Source organism: Salvelinus sp. IW2-2015, linkage group LG15 (assembly GCF_002910315.2).
Source record: "Salvelinus sp. IW2-2015 linkage group LG15, ASM291031v2, whole genome shotgun sequence".
Classification (NCBI taxonomy): Eukaryota; Metazoa; Chordata; class Actinopteri; order Salmoniformes; family Salmonidae; genus Salvelinus; species Salvelinus sp. IW2-2015.
The window spans coordinates 38,653,199-38,673,300 of NC_036855.1; the positions used below are offsets into that span (position 1 = coordinate 38,653,199).

General features: G+C 40.2%; 1 protein-coding gene across 1 annotated transcript in view; it reads right to left on the minus strand.

Moving 5' to 3' along the window:
- Positions 1-5,036: 5,036 nt before the first annotated feature.
- LOC111973883 (calcium-binding protein 7-like) overlaps positions 5,037-20,102 on the minus strand; it is a 58,444-nt gene continuing 43,378 nt past the window's right edge. The window contains exons 2-5 of the mRNA XM_024001328.2: positions 8,464-8,607; positions 8,197-8,309; positions 7,304-7,454; positions 5,037-6,993 (exon numbers count right to left, since the gene is read on the minus strand). Coding sequence (XP_023857096.1) covers positions 6,866-6,993; positions 7,304-7,454; positions 8,197-8,309; positions 8,464-8,607 — 536 coding nt within the window. The 3' untranslated portion in view covers positions 5,037-6,865. The remainder of the gene's footprint in view (positions 6,994-7,303; positions 7,455-8,196; positions 8,310-8,463; positions 8,608-20,102) is intronic.

The window sequence follows — 20,102 nt, forward strand, 5'->3', positions numbered from 1 at the left end:
TACACAGTGTATTATAGTGTGTACAAGAAGTCTCTTACGATCTTTATCCACCTGAGACGCATGTTAAACTGTGTTTCATACAGTGTGAACTATAAAATGTCTACTGCAAAGTGTGTACTATAAGATCCCTTACTGTCTATATCCACCTGGCAGGCCCCTGTGTTCTATATATGGCTCTCCTCGGTCATGATGATGTTCTAGATGTCCTTCATGGTCAGGTGGTCACAGAACGTACGCACGCACACACAAGCAGGAACTGTTAATGTTATGTTTTTCACCCCAATTGATATGGTTAAGATTTGGGAATGGTAAGTTGATCCTGGACTTTCTAGCCTGAGWGAACAACACAACACTGCCCATTGATGCGTGTGACATATTGAATGACTGTCTTGACTTGGGAACATACACTTCCATACACACACTACAACGTGTGTTTGTTTTAGATTGAACACAAAAACACTGCTTAGGCATAGACATTGCCAAGGGAAGCCTGAATCGGTCCTCAAATACTTGGTAATTCCTATTACTGTCAATATGGGAGGGTAATTATCTGGCAAACTGTCTCAGAATTAACACCTGATTACATCTACTTGGATTTCACTTCATTTGATAAGTTGGGTCTAAACCCTTGGATGGGAATGTGGACCYTAGATCATGAAAATGAGCCTCTTTAACGGGGACACATAACCATTCACCTCCAGATCATTCCCGTACGAAAGGTTTTTGCATTGCAACTGCAGTTGGAGTACAGTAAAACTGCAGTTCAACTGCAGTACACTGCAGTTATTCTYCAATTACTGTGTACAAAATATCAAAGTCGAATGCAGTTACTGCATTTTTTAATACGGCAGACTTTTTTGTAAGGGATGGGCCTGCATACACAAGCTTTAACTACGTCACCAAGTCTTCAGACATATCTCCCAAATGGCCAACGACATCAAAACAGCTGGATGCAGAAGTTCGATGTCTTTTAACATTTTGACAAATCGTATCAAGAGCATAGCACATTCCACATACTGTAAAGTAACACCTCTCAGTCTATTCCCATYTCTGTTATGTATGAGGGGATGTTCTACTTTGTCTTACAGCAGCCRGACTCCCATCAGAACCTTCAAAGAGACAGATGAAGGTGATATGATGCCTGGGGGATTGGTGATGATACTAGGCTAGAATCCAAAACATCTCAGAGGAGGAACGATGGCAARAGGCATCAGTGTGATCAGCTGGGATTCACAGATACAACATGGACTGACTATCAAATGTGTGTGCCCACTAGTGATACTGCAATGTAAGCATCATCAAAGGGACATGCTACCTAAGGTCTTAAACCACATGTGARAGATTGCACACCTGGGACCTAGAGACTCTGGAAAGCCAAGAGGCGACTTGAGATYGGATATAATAGCAATCCATAAATCTACTGAACCCAAGAAAACACATCAGTTTTTAAGTTGAGTTACTATCTGAAATGTCATAATGTCAAACAGTGCTTGTTCATAGAGCTGGTCATCATTCAAAGACAGTGTTATGATTGTAGGTCTTCTGTAATTTTCACTCATCAATWGTTGTGCATTAATATACTTTATTTATGTGAAATAATATCCCACGACAGACAGACATCTGGTGTGATCAATGAACATATGTCACAGGGGGCGGAAAATATACAGTAACATGTTTTTGCAAGATACAGAAACATTAAGTATCAAATTACAATATAATGAATGGAACTAGAACATTCGGTAGACTCAACATTTATACATTACAACACGTTTTGTTTKATCTGTAAAAGAAAATAAATATTTGACTGGTTTCTATTTCTGTACAGCTTTGCTTTGACAATAAACTATGTTTCGTTTACACTTTATTTAAACGTACAATGCCAAAGTGTCTCAGAGGATAAGYCAAAGTAACAGGTCYTGGAACAACCTTATCCGGACCCTCGGTTTCAAAGGGCAACATATTGTAGTCTCATTAGAATATGTAAAAAATAAAGACATTTAAGCAGTGTAGTCAACTGTCGCACAAACTGAATGTACCAACAACAGATTTACCAGTTAAATGTAACAACAAATTAGGTGGGGTCATCATCTACTCTTCTTTATCATTGCATTCTTTTGATGATATAAGGAATATGTACAACACAGTAACTATTCAAAACACAGACAAGTATGTTTTGCGCAGTACTACAAAGTGCTACATTTGTTTACAGTACATTTGTTTAAAGTACATGTAAATTGACAATGTGCAATTGTATTATGTCCTCTTGCGACCTTGATGCTTTTAACAAAATGCTCATGCACATGAGATAATTGTTGTCCTGACTGTTTTTAGACAGGACAGTAATCATTATTCCATCACCTCAGTGGTATGCTACATTAACAATGTCTATACTGTATTTCTGATCAATTTGATGTTATTGTAATGGACAAAAAAATGTGCTTTTCTTTCAAAAACAAGGACATTTCTAAATGACCCCAAACTTTTGAACTGTAKTGTYTATTTTTTTGTATAAATCCTTATTATTTACTTCAATGATTTTCAATTTGAGTGTCATTTTTTCTATTCCGGCTACATTTTCTCGTTCTGAACTTATAACACAGGTGGGAGTTTAAGGACGGGTGTGGTATCAAATCAAAGTGTATTGGTCTRGTACACAGTTTAGCAGACGTTATGGTGGGTACAGCGAAATGCTTTTGTTACTAGCTCCTAACAGTGCTGTAAAATGTCAAATGTGACAATGACGACAAGAGCAGCGGCTCACCAATTTGATAGCTCCAGCACAGTTACACCTCAGGCATCACCTAAACAAAACAATGAAACTGCTGTGCAGTTGTCGGATATCGCTGGTTAGCGCTGGAACTGATTGAATCTAGGCCCAAGTGATGAGCTATTAAATGTTCATTATCTTGTGGTTAGTAAGAGACCTTTAACTACATACAGTGATTTACTTTCATAGCTTTGGTTGACATTTGTATCTTACAGATGTATACAGATTCTCTCAGTATTCATGTACGTCATTCAATGGCAACATTGGCAAACATGCAGAACACTTTAAAGACCACTGGGATAGCGTAAATATTACACGGACATGGAGTAGTGCTTTATTGCAGAGCTTCACGGGCCATGTGATGTTCAGTATAGCTGCTGTATAGTCCCAGAATGAAAGAGGATAGAAACCTGATGTTTCAGCAGTGCCTTAATGGTCATGAACACTCTTAATCAAGTTTTTCATGAAATATCTGAAGGAAACTTTGGTCATCAAACTATGATGACCAAAGTATGAAAAATGACTGTTGCTTCTACATTGACAAKGTTTTATCATAAAGTTACTGGTCCCCTCCCCCATGTTAAACACTTGGAATCATTATTAAGGGTACATGGTGACATCCCTTTAACTCTKATTTTATTACACCAATGGTAACATGATGTTATCTTACCTACATATGTTCTGCCTTGTAACCAACATTGAAGAAGATGTGTTTGCAGAGGGGCGTGGTTCATATAGCTACAGTGGGGCAAAAAACTATTTAGTCAGCCACCAATTGTGCAAGTTCTCCCACTTAAAAAGATGAGAGAGGCCTGTAATTTTCATCATAGGTACACTTCAACTATGACAGACAAAATGAGAAAAAAAATCCAGAAAATCACATTGTAGGATTTTTAATGAATTTATCGCAAAATTAGTGAGTGGAAAATAAGTATTTGGTCACCTACAAACAAGCAAGATTTCTGGCTCTCACAGACCTGTAACTTCTTCTTTAAGAGGCTCCTCTGTCCCCCACCCGTTACTGTATTAATGGCACCTGTTTGAACTTGTTATCAGTATAAAAGACACCTGTCCACAACCTCAAACAGTCCACACTCCCAAACTCCACTATGGCCAAGACCAAGAGCTGTCAAAGGACACCAGAAACAAAATTGTAGACCTGCACCAGGCTGGGAAGACTGAATCTGCAATAGGTAAGCAGCTTGGTTTGAAGAAATCAACTGTGGGAGCAATTATTAGGAAATGGAAGACATACAAGACCACTGATAATCTCCCTCGATCTGGGGCCTCCACGCAAGATCTCACCCGTGGGGTCAAAATATCACACAGAACGGTGAGCAAAAATCCCAGAACCACACGGGGGGACCTAGTGAATGACCTGCAGAGAGCTGGACCAAAGTAACAAAGCCTACCATCACTACGCCCCAGGGACTCAAATCCTGCAGTGCCAGATGTGTCCCCCTGCTTAACCAGACATGTCCAGGCCCGTTCTGAAGTTTGCTAGAGAGCATTTGGATGATCCAGAAGAAGATTGGGGAATGTTCATATGGTCAGATGACACCAAAATAGAACTTTTTGGTAAAAACTCAACTCGTCGTTTGGAGACAAAGAACGCTGTGATCCGAAAGAACACATATGTGCATCCGAAGAACACCTCTGTGAAGCAATGGGGGTGGAAACATCATGCTTTGGGGTTTTTCTGCAAAGGACCAGGACGACTAGATCTGTGTAAAGGAAAGAATGAACGGGGCCATGTATCGTTGAGATTTTGAGTGAAAACCTCTTCCATCAGCAAGGGCATTGAAGATGAAACGTGGCTGGTACATTCAGCATGACAATGATCCCAAAACACATCGCCCGGGCAACGAAGGAGTGGCTTCGTAAGAAGCATTTCAAGGTCCTGGAGTGGCCTAGCCAGTCTCCAGATCTCAACCCCATAGAAAAATCTTGGAGGGAGTTGAAAGTCCGTGTTGCCCAGCAACAGCCCCAAAACATCACTTGCTCTAGAGGAGATCTGCATGGAGAAGGGGCCAAAATACCAGCAACAGGTGTCTGCAAACCTTGTGAAGACTTCCAGAAAACGTTTGACCTCTGTCATTGCAACAAAGGGTATATAACAAAGTATTGAGATAAACATTTGTTATTGACCAAATACTTATTTCCACCATAATTTGCAAATAAATTCATAAAAATCCTACAATGTGATTTTTCTGGATTTTTTCTCATTTTGTCTGTCATAGTTGAAGTGTACCTATGATGAAAATTACAGGCCTCTCTCATCTTTTTAAGTGGGAGAACTTGCACAATTGGTGGCTGACTAAATAGTTTTTTGGCCCCACTGTAGATAGCTACTCTACTGGTGCTACATTTTGACTGTAGGGTGTTAGTAAATATAATTAAAAGTTTACCCTCTTCATCTATGGCAAAGCTACTTATATGTTTCCCCATTCATCCGTGTCTTCCGTGTCTGGTGTTCATTACTGGTTAGCTAGGTATTCAGCCAGCATGGAACAAAAGCCAACAAATTRGTCAGTGCTGCTGTAAACCGCATCACAAGAGACATTCCAAACGGGAGATGTATAAAAACGTTGTTTGAGTTGCTTTGTGTATCACCAAATGTGCTTGAYATGATTTTACTGCAACACTGCTCAAAACATCCAAGTTGCTTGACATAGAGCTTTCAAAAAGCTGTCAGTCATGGTGAGCTCATGAATWTAAGCTCCCCGCCCACTTAGCCTGTCTTGTTAAACTTCCTGGTAGTTTCAGATAGACTGTTTAGGTCCTTTAAAGATGATAGTTATTTTTGTTTGGTTCTTTTATCTCATAGTATTGCATCCCAAGGACAACAAGGACCTACCATGGGACAGAAGCAGATTGAAGGTCATTGCTCCTGCTTTGATTCTCCAGTGCAGGGCTGCCCTATAGATGAGCCTAAAGGATTATATAGATCATGTCTGGCCGGTGATGATGTGATATAACATGTGATATGTATACTCATGATTTATTGCTCAATATAGCCATGTACATAGGACTGACCAAGGAGCACAAAATACATTCCATCATTCATCTTATACAGAGCTAACAACCCTCTTCTTTGTATATTAATTAAAACAAATGTATTCCTTTATTTAACTAGGRAAGTCAGTTAAGAYCAAATTCTTATTTACAATGACAGCCTACCGGGGAACAGCAGGTTAACTGCCTTGTTCAGGGGCAGAATGACAGATTTGTACATTGTCGGCTCGGGGGTTTGATCCAGCAACCTRTCGGTTACTGGCAAAAAGCTCTAACCACTAAGCTACCTGCACTAGGCTATGCACATATAACACATATCAATAACATACTGTAGGATTTCTCAGTGATATGCTAATACAATCCATCACGTCTGAGCTGTTTTTCATTGGCACTAAGATATACTATGATGATCGTCATGGGGTGCTCAGTGAAGTTAATAGTACACAGTACGTCAATAAGAACAGTTCCCCAACAAACTACTTTTACAATACGAGCATGTAGTCCACTAAACAGCCCTTATGTTCATGCAGAACTGTGAAATATTCCTATCATGACATATTATTTGGTACACAGTACAGAAAAACACATTCTCCATTCCCTCCCCTGACCACTGAACTTTGGTTCTTGACCTCCGACCCCAACTCCATTAACAAAAGTGGTCACAGTTGGTCATACGTGATTTAAAACACACCTATGTTTGTTACACAGTTATATGGATATACACTTATAATAACTTCTACAGAGGTTTCAAGAGACGACTGGTTAAAGCCATGCACTTCATGCACAGATGATGGTCATCCTCCAGGCCCACATAGTAGGGTCTCAATGGGTTCAATTCAGAAAGGAGTTTAAGGAGCAAGTTGGGAAATATGCCCATGAAGTCAATTGGATGAGAGCCATGTATTCTTTTCCTTTCAGTTTATTTTAATGTTGGTTTGATTGTCTGTTGTTGTTTTTGTCGTTGTTGTTGTTGTGGTCATGGTTGTGTTTGTGGTTGTTGTTTAGAAGTTTTTCCTCTGTCATTTGTCCAGGTGTCTTACATTAGTCTCTTTCAGAGGGTCAGGAGGCCATAGGTGTCCCCGTCTACTTCATGCCGCTCCGCAGCACCTGATTGGCTGCGATAAGCATGACACTGATGATGAAAGCAATGGCGAAAGCACATATCAGGCTCTTGCGTACACACGTCTGCTTGACTTGCTGCGTTGGACTAGCTGCTTGACAGGGAAGGGAGGCAAGAGGATAAGGAAMGTATTTTAGTGGAAAAGAGCTACTGTACATATAACGCAGCTACCTCCGGGCTATGCATTTTCCCACCACGTCAACTTTCCATATCTCTCACCTGTTACTCCCTCTCAGTTAATCTATATGCCTGTCTCAAAAAAACAATTATACACAGTGTATTATAGTGTGTACAAGAAGTCTCTTACGATCTATATCCACCTGAGACGCATGTTCTGAGTGAACTATAAAGTGTGAACTATAAAGTGTCTACTACAAAGTGTGTACTATAAGATCCCTTACTGTCTATATCCACCTGACAGGCCCCTGGGTTCTCTATATGGCTCTCCTCGGTCATGATGATGTTCTCGATGTCCTTCATGGTCAGGTGGTCGCAGAACGTGTCGTACAGCAGCCTCTTCAGCTCCTCCACCGTCAGCTTCTGCATGTCAGTCTGGACACAAGCACACAGACACAGACACAGACACAGACACAGACACAGAGACACACAGACACACACACACACACACACACACACACACACACACACACACACACACACACACACAGACAATCACGAGCTATTGTCACTACGGTGGAGATACTGTTTCAAGGATGATTTTATGTTTTTCACCCCAATGYATATGGTTAAGATTTGGGAATGGTAAGTTGATCCTGGACTTTCTAGCCTGAGTGAACAACACAACACTGCCCATTGATGCYTGTGACATATTMYATGACTGTCTTGACTTGGGAACATACACTTCCATACACACATTACAATGTGTGTGTTTGTCTTAGATTGAACACAAAAACACTGCTTAGGCATAGACATTGCCAAGGGAAGCCTGAATCAGTCTCTAAATACTTGGTGACTCCTATTACTGTCAATATGGGAGGGTAATTATCTGGGAAAKTGTCACAGAATCAATGCCTGATTACATCTACATAGATTTCACTTCACTTGATAATAAGACAAGCGTAGAAAAGGGATGGCACTGTCCTATTAACCGTCCAACCAAATCTGGCAATTACATTTGTCTTTGTTCCAAGTCAAAAAGACTTAGATAAACGCGATAGATAAATAATTTGATAGATAGATGACAGCTATAGCGAAGCATCCTGATCACCCAGAAGCKTTTGCTTCAGCTTGTCAGTGGTAATCAGCAGGAGAGATGCGGGTAATGATTACTTACCTTCCAGAACACGGAGTCAAAGTCGGTTCCGTGGAACTTGTCAGGCATTCCGGCTGCTGTCAGCTTGGGTCCGAGGAGAGTGACAAACTCTTCGAAATCCACCTGACCATCACCTGTTGATGACAGTGGGGCGAAGACATCTGTTATGCTAGTGTGTTTGCGAGCACACATGAATGCGTGTATGCATACCCATGTGAGTGCCTGTGTGGGTGCCTGTGTGCGTGCCCTGAGTATTTTCGTCGGTGTGTGTGTGTGTGCGTGTCTCACCGTCCATGTCCAGTCTCTGTATGATGACCTCCAGCTCCACCTCGTTGGGCATGTATCCCAGGGATCTCATGGCCATGCCTAGCTCCTGCTTGGAAATAAAGCCATTCCCATCACGGTCAAACACCTTGAACGCCTCGCGGATCTCTGCAGAGAAGACACATACGAAGGAGTATATGAAACCAGCCTACCTGTTCTGTGCGCCAAAGAAATCAATCAATCAATTAATGTKTGGTTGTGCGTGTGTGTTTGGTGGGTGGATCTTAATTGCACAAGGCCTATTATTTGGCCGGTAATAGTATTTTTATTGATTCTACACATCACTTTGCTCAAGTTGATTCTCTCCAACATACTTGTAAGTTGCAGCAATTTTTGGGGTTGCAAARGGTCTATATCACATCGATATTAGTCAGGAACATTTATTCCAGTGCTCAAATGTATTTAAAAAATGGAAGTAGGATAATTTTGGTCATCGAGTCGTAATGGTACCAATTAAACTTTGAGTGAGGCGTAGTGCCTTTACAGCCCTCTAGTTGGCCCTCGAAACAAAGCTAATCGAAAATGATGTTCTGTAACCCAACCCACCCTGGAGAGTTGCTTGAAGAGTAATGGATGASAAAAATACTAGGATTGAAGCAAATGTAAGGAATTATAACTTTATAACAAATCATTTACAGTTAACAGGAATATGTTAGCTGTAGAGACAAATTATAATGCAATTTTTGGCTAAAAATCTGGCTAACATTGGCCAGCTAGCTATGCATTTAGCTTTCTATGTGTGCGGTTCACAGTTATATGAATTGTAATTTGTCCTGTTTAATGTTTTAGGAACTKCTGAGCAAACCAGAAAACAAGGCTGTCATCTTGTGAAACCCAGTGGAAGTAAAGAATTCAGCTAAAGCATTTAACGTTACTGGAAATTGAATGAAACATTTTGTAAACTTGACTTGCTTCTTTAAAAAAAAAATCCGACTTGTCATTGTTCTTTATTGAAGTAACGTTAACGTTAGCGATTGAAGATAGTTGTCTTGCAATGCAGCTGAKGTAACATAGCTAGCTAACTCTTTTATTGCTTATTGTGTAGTAGAGGATAAAAATACCTGTATTCCTATGGATGGGTAGCTATGTAGCCGATCTATGTAGACCTTAAAARATTTGGTATAAATATTAGTTCAGAATAGGGGTTTTCATTTTTTTATTGCTTCCACTTGTTAATCCCATAGAAATTGCAAGAAACATGTGAAGGAAATGCGACGGTTACATTTCAAACTGCAAACTGTTGGGATTGAGCCAAAGTCAGTATATTTCAAAACAGTTTTGTGAGATTTGTSTAACTCARGATTTACATGAGGGTTGGGTTTGGATTACAATCATGTCCCTTAKCCACTAACACGGGATTGTATCACCTAGGGAAAACCTTCATGACGCTGCGCTAATTACGTTCTATCCAATCATAACAGCGAACCTTCAAACAGTGAGACAGACCGAACCATTACACAGCGCCTTGGACTCGGACATGTTTACATAAGACAACGCAATTGATGTGTTTGACAGTGATTACTCAAYTCWGCCACTGTTTTGGTCATATTGACAATTGAGACGATGCACACTTGCATCCACACTGCCACTTGTCAATATTCCAAAATTCAAAACCTATACACGAGCAGTTTGTGTACCGCCACAACTTGTTTTGTGCTATGATTCGATATAAAATTATATATAACAGATGCACACTCTGGTAAGAGATAGTGAGAAAGCTGTAAATGCGAAACCTCACCAAAACACACACGTCGCCACTCTCCAGTAACTTGATAGCTGATTTAGCTAATATGGCCTGTCTGTACATTGTGCCTGCTAGCTACTATTAGCTAGCTTCATTGACAACAGTGGTGGAGAGTACTTASGTATAAATACTGTAAGGTACTACTTTAGTTGTTTTTTGGGGTATCTGTACTTTACAATTTATATTTCATTGATAATTTTAACTTCACTACATTCCWAAAMAAAATAATGTACACGGAACTAAAATAGAAACGCAACAGGCAACAATTTTAAAGATTTTACTGAGTTACAGTTTACAGCCCTAATCCATGGATTTCATGACTGGAAATACAGATACCMTAAAAAKAAWWTMTTAGATGTGGATCAGAAAACCAGTCAGTATCTGGTGTGACCACCATTTGCCTCATGCATTGCAACACATCTCCTTTGCATAGAGTTGACCAGGCTGTTGATTGTGGCCTGTGGAATGTTGTCCCTCTCCTCTTCAATGGCAGTGCGAAGTTGCTGGATATTGGCGGTAACTGGAACACGCTGTCGTACACATCAATCCAGAGCATCTCGAACATGCTCAATGTGTGACATGTCTGGTGAGTATGCAGGCAATGGAAGAACTGGGACATTTTCAGCCTCCAGCAGTTGTGTACAGATCCTTGCGACATTGAGCCGTGCATTATCATGCTGAAACATGATGGGATGGCGGTGGCTGCATGGCACGACAATGGGCCGCAGGYTCTCGACACGGTATCCCTGTACATTCAAATTGCCATAGATAAAATCCAATTGTGTTCATTGTCCGTAGCTTATTCCTGCCCATACCATAACCCCACCGCCACCCTGGGGCACTCTGTTCACAACGTAAKATCAGCAAAACGCTTGCCCAAACGACACCATACAGTCTGCCATCTGCCTGGTACAGTTGAAACCAGGATTCATTCCTGAAGAGTACACTTCTCCAGCATGCCAGTGGCCATCGAAGGTGAGCATTTGTCCACTGAAGTCGGTTATGACGCTGAATTGCAGTCAGGTCAAGACCCTGGTGAGGACGACAAGCACGCAGATGAGCTTCCCTGATACAGTTTCTGAAAGTTTGTACAGAGATTATTCAGCTGGTTCATAGGCTGGCGTGGTTACACGTGTTCTGCGGTTGTGAGGCTGGTTGGACGTACTGCCAAATTCTCTAAAACGACAATGGAGGCAGCTTATGGTAGAGAAATGGACATTAAYTTCTCTGGCAACAGAGGATATTGTGGATYTTGCTGCAGTCAGCATGCCAATTGCAAACTTTCTCAAAACGGCAGACATCTGTYGCATTTTGTTGTGTGACAAAACTGCACATTTTAGAGTGGCCTTTTACCCTCCCCAGCACAAGGTGCACCTGTGTAATGATCATGCTGTTTAGCTTTTTGATGTGCCACACCTGTCAGGTGGATAAGAAATGCTCCCTAACAGGGATGTAAACACATTTGTGCACACTATTGAGATATCAGCTTTTTGTTGGTATGGAACATTTCTGGAAACTTAACATGTTGCYATTTTCTTTTCAGTATGCTTTTTATTCCATATATTTTACCTGACACCCAAAAGTACTCGTTACATTTTGAATGCTTAACAGGACAGGAAAATTGTCCAATTCACACACTTATCATGAGAGCATCCCTGGTCATCCGTACTGCCTCTGATCTGGTGGACTCATTAACCTGTTTAGGACTGGGGTTCCGCTACAGCGAAAGCAGCGAAAGCTCCACAAACGATTATGTTAGGTCACCACCAAGTCACAGATAAACCCAGCCATTTTTCCCGCCAAAGAGAGGAGTCACAAAAAGCACAAATAGAGATAAAATTCATCACTAACCTTTGATGATCTTCATCAGATGACACTCATAGGACTTCATGTTACACAATACATGTATGTTTTGTTCGGTAAAGTTCATATTTATATGCAAAAATCTTATTTTACATTGGCGTGTTAGATTCAGTAGTTCCAAAACATGCAGTGATATTGCAGAGAGCCACATGAATTTACAGAAATACTCATAATAAATGTTGATGAAAATACAGCTTTTATACATGAAACTTTAGATACACTTCTCCTTAATGCAACCGCTGTGTCAGATTTCAAAAAAACTTTACGGAAAAAGCATAATCTGAGAACGGCGCTCAGAGCCCAAACCAGCCAGAGAAATATARGCCATGTTGGTTAGTCAACATACCATAACTCCACCGTCACCAATGCGGCACTCTGTTGGGTAGTCAACATTATTCATATTATTCATATATAAATATTCCTCCGATTGCTCAGTTTGGCCGGGTGGCCAGCTCTAAGAAGAGTCTTGGTGGTTCCAAACTTCTTCCATTTGAGAATGATGGAGGCCACTGTGTGCTTGAGGACCTTCAATGCTGCAGAAATATTTTGGTACCCTTCGCCAGATCTGTGCCGCCACACAATCCTGTCTCCTTCAACTTCATGGCTTGTTTTTTCTCTGATATGCACTGTCAACTGTGCAACCTTATATAGACAGGGGTGTGTCTGAATACATATGTAAATAAGGTATTTATGGATATTTTTGTTGCAAAAATTTAGGAAAAAAAAGTGTTTGCTTTGTCATTATGCGGTTTTGTGTGTAGATTGATTAGGAAAAACATGGAACAATGTGGAAAAAGGTGAAGGGGTCTGAATAATTTCCGAATGCACTGTATATTGTAGCAAAGGCTAAGTTCATAATATGCTTTTGGGAAARCGGGCCCTGGTAATCAATCCGCGCCCTTTCAAGAGATTGGCTTGACAGCTGCTGGATCCGGTTTGAGTCCCGGGCAGGGGTACCCCTGAAATCGCTARAATATACTTCCATGGTTCGTTTCATTGACTCTCCCATTTAACTGCCCCTAATTAACCCAGTTGTTGCTACATCTTCTGTGTCCGTTAAAGAGGATAATCTTGTGAAAAGTGAGGTGAAGAGTCACTGATCTATAAATAGTATTCCCTGCCAAATAATAGGCTTTGTGCAATTAAGATTAGCAGAGCTACTCCTCCCATGGCATAGGCGATCCCCCTACCAAACACCCACAACCAGACATTGATTGATTGGAAACAGCTTGTGTAATTTCTTAGGATTACCTCTACCTGCAGTAAACCTAGTGCATAATGCTGGAAATACCGGTAAAAGCAAAGTGCCTCAAATAAGTCCAAAAAGCATGGCTTTAGTTAGGCCGTATATAAATGGTTGCTTCGGGACAAAAATATCTGACAGACACATTATTTAATTTATTTAACTAGGCAAGTCAGTTAAGAACAAATTCTTATTTACAATGACGGCCTTCCCCGGCCAAACTCTAACTCGGACGATTCTGGGCTGTTGTGTGCCACCCTATGGGACTCCCAATCACAGCCGGTTATGATACAGCCTGGAATCGAACCAGGGTCTGTAATGATGCCTCTAGCACTGAGATGCAGTGCCCTAGACCGCTGTGCCACTTGTGAGCCCACTTGAGCCCACTTCTACTTCAAACAAATCTAAAGCATACTGAGCAGGTCCAGCTTTAAAATACTTCCCCCGCATCTGGAACAAGATTCAAAGCCCATTTCCTTATTAGTGACTGAATCCCATCATTCATATGTGTTGACGATCAACGTCCAGTCATATAAAAAATGACAGTGGTCAAGTGATAATGTGAAATGACTGATCATAAAATATGTAGTTTAGGGAATGTATCTCTGTAGATACAGTAGATGACGGCTAGATCTACTGTAGGATAAATCTGCTCTGGTTGCTACTCTTTCTTTCACAGGAGCCAAGGTTCAACAGCACATATTTAAAATAATCATGTATAATATTATATTTGTGTTAAGTCAGTGTAAGCTGGGAAATGAAATATAGCTCTGTGTGATTACATCATAGATAACATTTGCAAGTGGGAATTGAAAAGATACAAAACCCGATTTGAATATGAATACATCTAGAATTGAATGCACAAGGGAAATTTTACTTGCTCGTGTTCTCACAGTTATTACAACTTTTTTCTAATCTATTACAAATGCTCAAGCTTTCGTAATTCTGTGTTCACTCTTAAAACTCATTGTTAATGATATGCAGTGTGGTGAATGTAATTTGCTGTTGCATTGATGTAGTGGGGTTTCAGAATAGGGATGTATAGGCAAGTCTGGACAAAATAAACCGCTGACTCCTTTTTGACAAATATTTTGTGTGAGGAAAACAAAAACAAAATGTGAGGATGAATGATGACATAATGTGTTGGTATTGTGTACATAAGATGTTGCCAAGGCTTTGGGAAATCTTTTTTTTTTTAAGGCGCAAACAAAATGGAAACCKATCCGCTACAGGGACAGGGGTACTTGGCTATCATGGATTACAATGGATTACAATGTGACAAACAATTTATAAGGTGGAGTATAATTACATTTTACTGCAGCTGTTTTTCACGTTTATCCAATGTATTATTGCAGGTATGGGGTTGAGTTATTGAAAGCCTCCAGATACATTTTTCACCTCATGGCTAGCCCGGCTGCTCCCGATCCCATTGTTTATACATCCYCCTGAGGTCCCTGGCTCCATCTGTTTGCTGGTGTTAGCTGTAGAAACAGTTAGCTCTGCAGCAGAGCAGACACCTATTCCATTGAAATGCTCAGATGCTGCCTCTCAGGAGGGGCAAGACCTTTAGAGAAGGTGGCAAAACCATTTTAGAAGGTGCTATATCTCTTAATTGGCTTAACTTGCTGATTGATTAAAGACAGAGATTAATAAAACATCTAAAAAATTTGAATACCACGTTACAAATAAACTTTGCCGTAGATTAAATGTGCCATTGTTTTTTACCTGAATCAAAATAAATATATTATCCAGTGTTTGTCCAGGCTTGTGTAGAGAAATATGCTCTTTGTCCAGGTCACGTACAACTTATGACGATATACACTGAGTGGAAAAATGCTCACTAACAGGGATGTAAACAAATTTGTGAACAACATTTGCGAGAAATAAGCTTTTTGTGAGTACGGAAKATTTCTGGGATCACTTTACATGTTGCATTTTTATACTGTTCAGTCTATACACTGAGTGTACAACATATTAGGAACTCTTTCCATGACAGACTGACCAGGTGCTAGCCGATTTATTTGAATCAATTAGTCAAGTTATGTCACATTTACCATCTCTCCTCCAAACCTTGACTGTTATTCATTTGAGTGCATCTCTTTGTCCCTCTATGCTCCGGCATACAAGTATGATTGGTTCATGGACTTGAATCTGAAGTGGGACAGCCTGCCTGCTGTATATAGCATGCTGCTAGAGATGTGGGGGCTGGAATTCACCACCTGTCTCTTCAGTGGCTGGTACATGGGRACAGAGCTGGTAGTCAGGGACTTCTGTGACAGCTCTCGCTACAACATCTTGGAGGTATTATGATAATCTTATTAAGCATTTGTAAGCATTTCTAAACATTTAGAAGCACCCCTTCGGTGGCTGGTACATGGGCACCGAGATTGGTGTCAGGGACTTCTGTGACAGCTCTCGTTACAATGGTTAAATGCCACTATTTTGACATTCTAATGAGACCATGACGTATTGCAGTGTTATAACAGTTATGCAGAAGGGAATTCTCAAGAGTTGTGAGTGGACTTTTTACTATAATCTTTTACTATGATATTTACTAGAATCTATAATATGCTTTACTGTAATCTGATAGGGCTATTTAAGATATGTCTTCAATACTTACCAGTGTGGTGGATTAATCTGATATCATGACAACATACATACAGAGCTAACATTCATCACCTATACGCTCAAACTTCATGCAATAGGTTTCCATAACACATCAAAAATATACACAACACATTTCCATGTCATGGAAACAACACCTGCTGTTTCCATGATATGGACTGACCAGTTGAATCCAGGTGAAAGCTATGATCCCTTATTTATGTCACCTGTTAAATACACTTCAATCAGTGTAGATGAAGGGAAGGAGACAGATTAAACAAATATMTTTAAGCCTTGAGACAATAGAGACATGGATTGTGTATGTGTTCCATTCAGAGGGTGAGTGGGCAAGACAAAATATTTAATATTTAAGTACCTTTGAACGGGGTATGGTAGTAAGTGCCAGGCACATCGGTTTGAGTGTGTCAAGAACTGCAATGCTGCTAGGTTTTCACGCTTTACAGTTTCCCGTGTCGATCAAGAAGGGTCCACCGCCCAAAGAACATCCAGCCAACTTGAAACAACTGTGGGAAGCATTGGAATTAACATGGGCCAGCATCCCTATGGAATGCATTCGACACCTTGTACAGTCCATGTCCCGACGAATTGAGGCAGTTCTGAGAGCAAAAGGAGATGCAACTCAATATTAGGAAGGTGTTCCTAATGTTTTGTACACTCGGTGTACGTTTACAGTATATTACTAATATCAATGCCATAGCTGTCAGCACAAGACATCTATTAACACACTGTAAACCCAAACAGTACTATTCATTAATTGTATTAAGTTCTGTAAACATAATATATGTGAGAACGTTGTAGTAACACAACTGTTTTAGGTTCCCATAACATACACCTACCTCACTTTTGATTTCGTGAGACTCGTATTTGTTTAATCAGATGAAACGTATCGGAGAGTTCTGGTCTTCTGATYTCAGGACTTCTGAAGATAGATTGACAGTCAAGTTTGACCTTGATTATGTCTGACGTCATATACAGTACCAGTCAAAAGTTTGGGCACACCTACMCATTCCAGYGTTTTTKTARATTTTTAACACATATTAAAAAAAATATTCCAGGCTGTATCGCAACCGGCCGTGATTGGGAGTRCCATAGAGCGGCACACAATTGGCACAGCGTCGTCGGCGTTTGGCCGGTGTAAGCCGTCATTGTAAATAAGAATTTGTTCTTAACTGACTTGCTTTTATTTAAATAAGCAAGTCCGGACCACGCTGGGCCAATTGTGCATCGCCCTATGGGACTCCCCATTATGGCCGGTGGTGATACCTGGAATCGAACCAGGGTGTCTGTAGTGACGCCACAAGCACTGAGATGAAATGCCTTAGACCGCTGCACCACTCGGGAGCCCATATGGAATCATCTAGTAACTTGATGACAGCTTTGCACACTCTTGGCATTCTCTCAACCAGCTTCATGAGGTAGTCACATGAAAAGAATCACAAAGCCCAAAGATAAAAAATWWAAAAAATGATATAGCGTACACTCCAACTATCTTTCAAAGGGTGCTTGATTCAGCATAATCCTGCAGATTCWGTTTCTCTTTGGGGCCACATGACACACAGCTAAATCCACAAAGAGATAATGTTCTGTCTTAATTGTCCCCAAGAGACATAAAATGCTCTGCTTTTCCCCCATTTTTTCTACTAGTGAGATGCAATCACATTTTCAGACATATGGGCGGAGAATTGTAACAGTAATATTCACAATTTATTAGTCAATTTAAAGACTGTCAATCTCATATGAATATGATCAACAATTAAATGAGGAGGGGGACCTTAATATCAGAAAAATAATTTAAAAGATTTCTATTCAAAATGATAATGGAGAAGCATACCAATTATGAGGATGTTTCCACCACTTTCTGAATCCCAACTTAACTATAGCGCTGAATGTAAATGTGACTGTTTCAAACATTACCTGTCCTAATATCAGTTCACCATGTACTAAAGTTGTCTATCTCTACAAGGTACAACCTAGGGCGATGGACAGCATSCGGTCATGGACAAAACGGAAGGTATAGTATAGCCCATAGGGGATGGAAAAGATTGACATGCTGTAGAAAACATTCACCTAAAAACAGATCAAGTAAGCAAGCATTACTTCCTGACCCTGGCCCTATCTCAGATAATGTTTCCTTGCTGCCYCAGATTTCCTGTAACTGATTTTGACCTTCTTTAAACAGATCTGTGTTTGTTCCCCTTTCTTTTTCTTTGTTCCTGTTTGCTTCGGTGAGCTTCAGAGCTGCATCCTCCTCTCTCTGGGAGTGTTTGCCACCATTTTATTTGTACTGAGTGGCATTTGCTTTGATGTAAAAAGGTGCTTGTTGGACTTCAAAGATAGAACGCCATTATGTTCAGTCCCCTAGGGGTTTGATGGAGGATAAAACACACTAGGTAAGATCTGGAGATCACTGAGTTTTCCAAAACCATTTCAAGTTTAACCCCACAAGAGAAAGGTGTCCTAGTCTTTTTCTCCCCAGAGTACTGTAAATCAATAAAGCACAAAGCCACTAACAGTATCTCGCTGAAGCTCACAACTAAGTTAGTATCTGATCAGACAGAAACTACTTGGGAGCCAGACAGATATCAYTTGAACATGTAAGCTATGTTGGGATAGCAGCAACATTCACAGGAAACTCAAAGGAGACTTTCTATCTGAAACTTATCTGAAGGACTTGGTTTGATCATACTTTGAGGTGATTTTGGCTCAGATTTCAGACAATGCTAAAGTGGGAGTAGAATTCTGGAGGAGTTTTGTTGATTGAGCCCACATAGGCTGAGAGAACATGTGGGCACAGTCAACAAAACATATAACATAACAGGGTTGGACAAAACAATCAGCAGGATTGGACTAAAAAAGAAAGATCCGGTCGACTACACCAAATGAAACACCCTGATCAAAACAGGGGTGCTAGAAACCTAATCTACATAATTATTATTATTATTATTATTATTATTATTGAGCAGTTTTGAAGTGCCTTTCAGCCAAGGTGTTTCAGAAGGTGTTATAGAACCTTTTTGTTTGCAAGTAGCTGAGGCTAACCTAGTCCTGTGGTGGCTATAATACACGAATAGTACAATGTGCTATCTTAGTTTGATCACATTGTTGTCGCAGACAGTTTTCCTGCGCTTCAGGAAATGCAAATTGTTTAAAAAAGGCTCATAAAGTTTGTAATTATCATTACAAAAATTCTGACTTGATTTGCTCTAACAGAAAATGCAAAAAAAGAAATGTCAATTAATTATAAAAATAATAATTCACATTTCCTGTTGCTGCAGGATTCATTTCCTGCTGCGAGAAACTGGTCAAGTTACGATACTACATCTGTAGTTTACAGTCACCCATGACCCATAGACTACTTCCAAGGTAAAACAAATATTGCTGAATGCTGAAATAATAAAATTAAACTAAATACAATTTTATTGGTCACATACACATGGTTAGCAGATGTTAATGCGAGTGTAGCGAAATGCTTGTGCTTCTAGTTCCGACCGTGCAGTAATATCTAACAAGTAATCTAAGAATTTCACAACAACTACCTTATACACACAAGTGTAAAGGGATGAATAAGAATATGTACATGTAAATATATGGATGAGCGATGGCCAAACGGCATAGGCAAGATGCAGTAGATGGTATAGAGTACAGTATATACATATGAGATGAGTAATGTAGGATACGTAAACATTATATAAAGTGGCATTGTTTAAAGTGACTAGTGATACATTTATTACATCCAATTTTTAATTATTAAAGTGGCTATTGATTTTAGTCAGTATGTTGGCAGCAGTCACTCAATGTTAGTGATGGCTGTTTAACAGTCCGATGGCCTTGAGATAGAAGCTGTTTTTCAGTCTCTCTTTTCAGTCTCTAGATTAACAATCTTCGTACCTGAATGAAAGCACACTTCACGGGACATATCTATTGAGGTTTTTGAGGCATCCATTGCCTACAGTAAAATTATTGCCTTGAGTTTCGTTTTTATCTGCTGTTAAAATTTCTTAATTACTTGCTGCAGTGACTTTGGGAAGTGATGGCTTAGAGAGCTGTGAAGTGGCCTGAGGAGAGGAAATACCCACTCCTACAATCCTGGGATCCACTCCAGACACACACACACACACACACACAAAC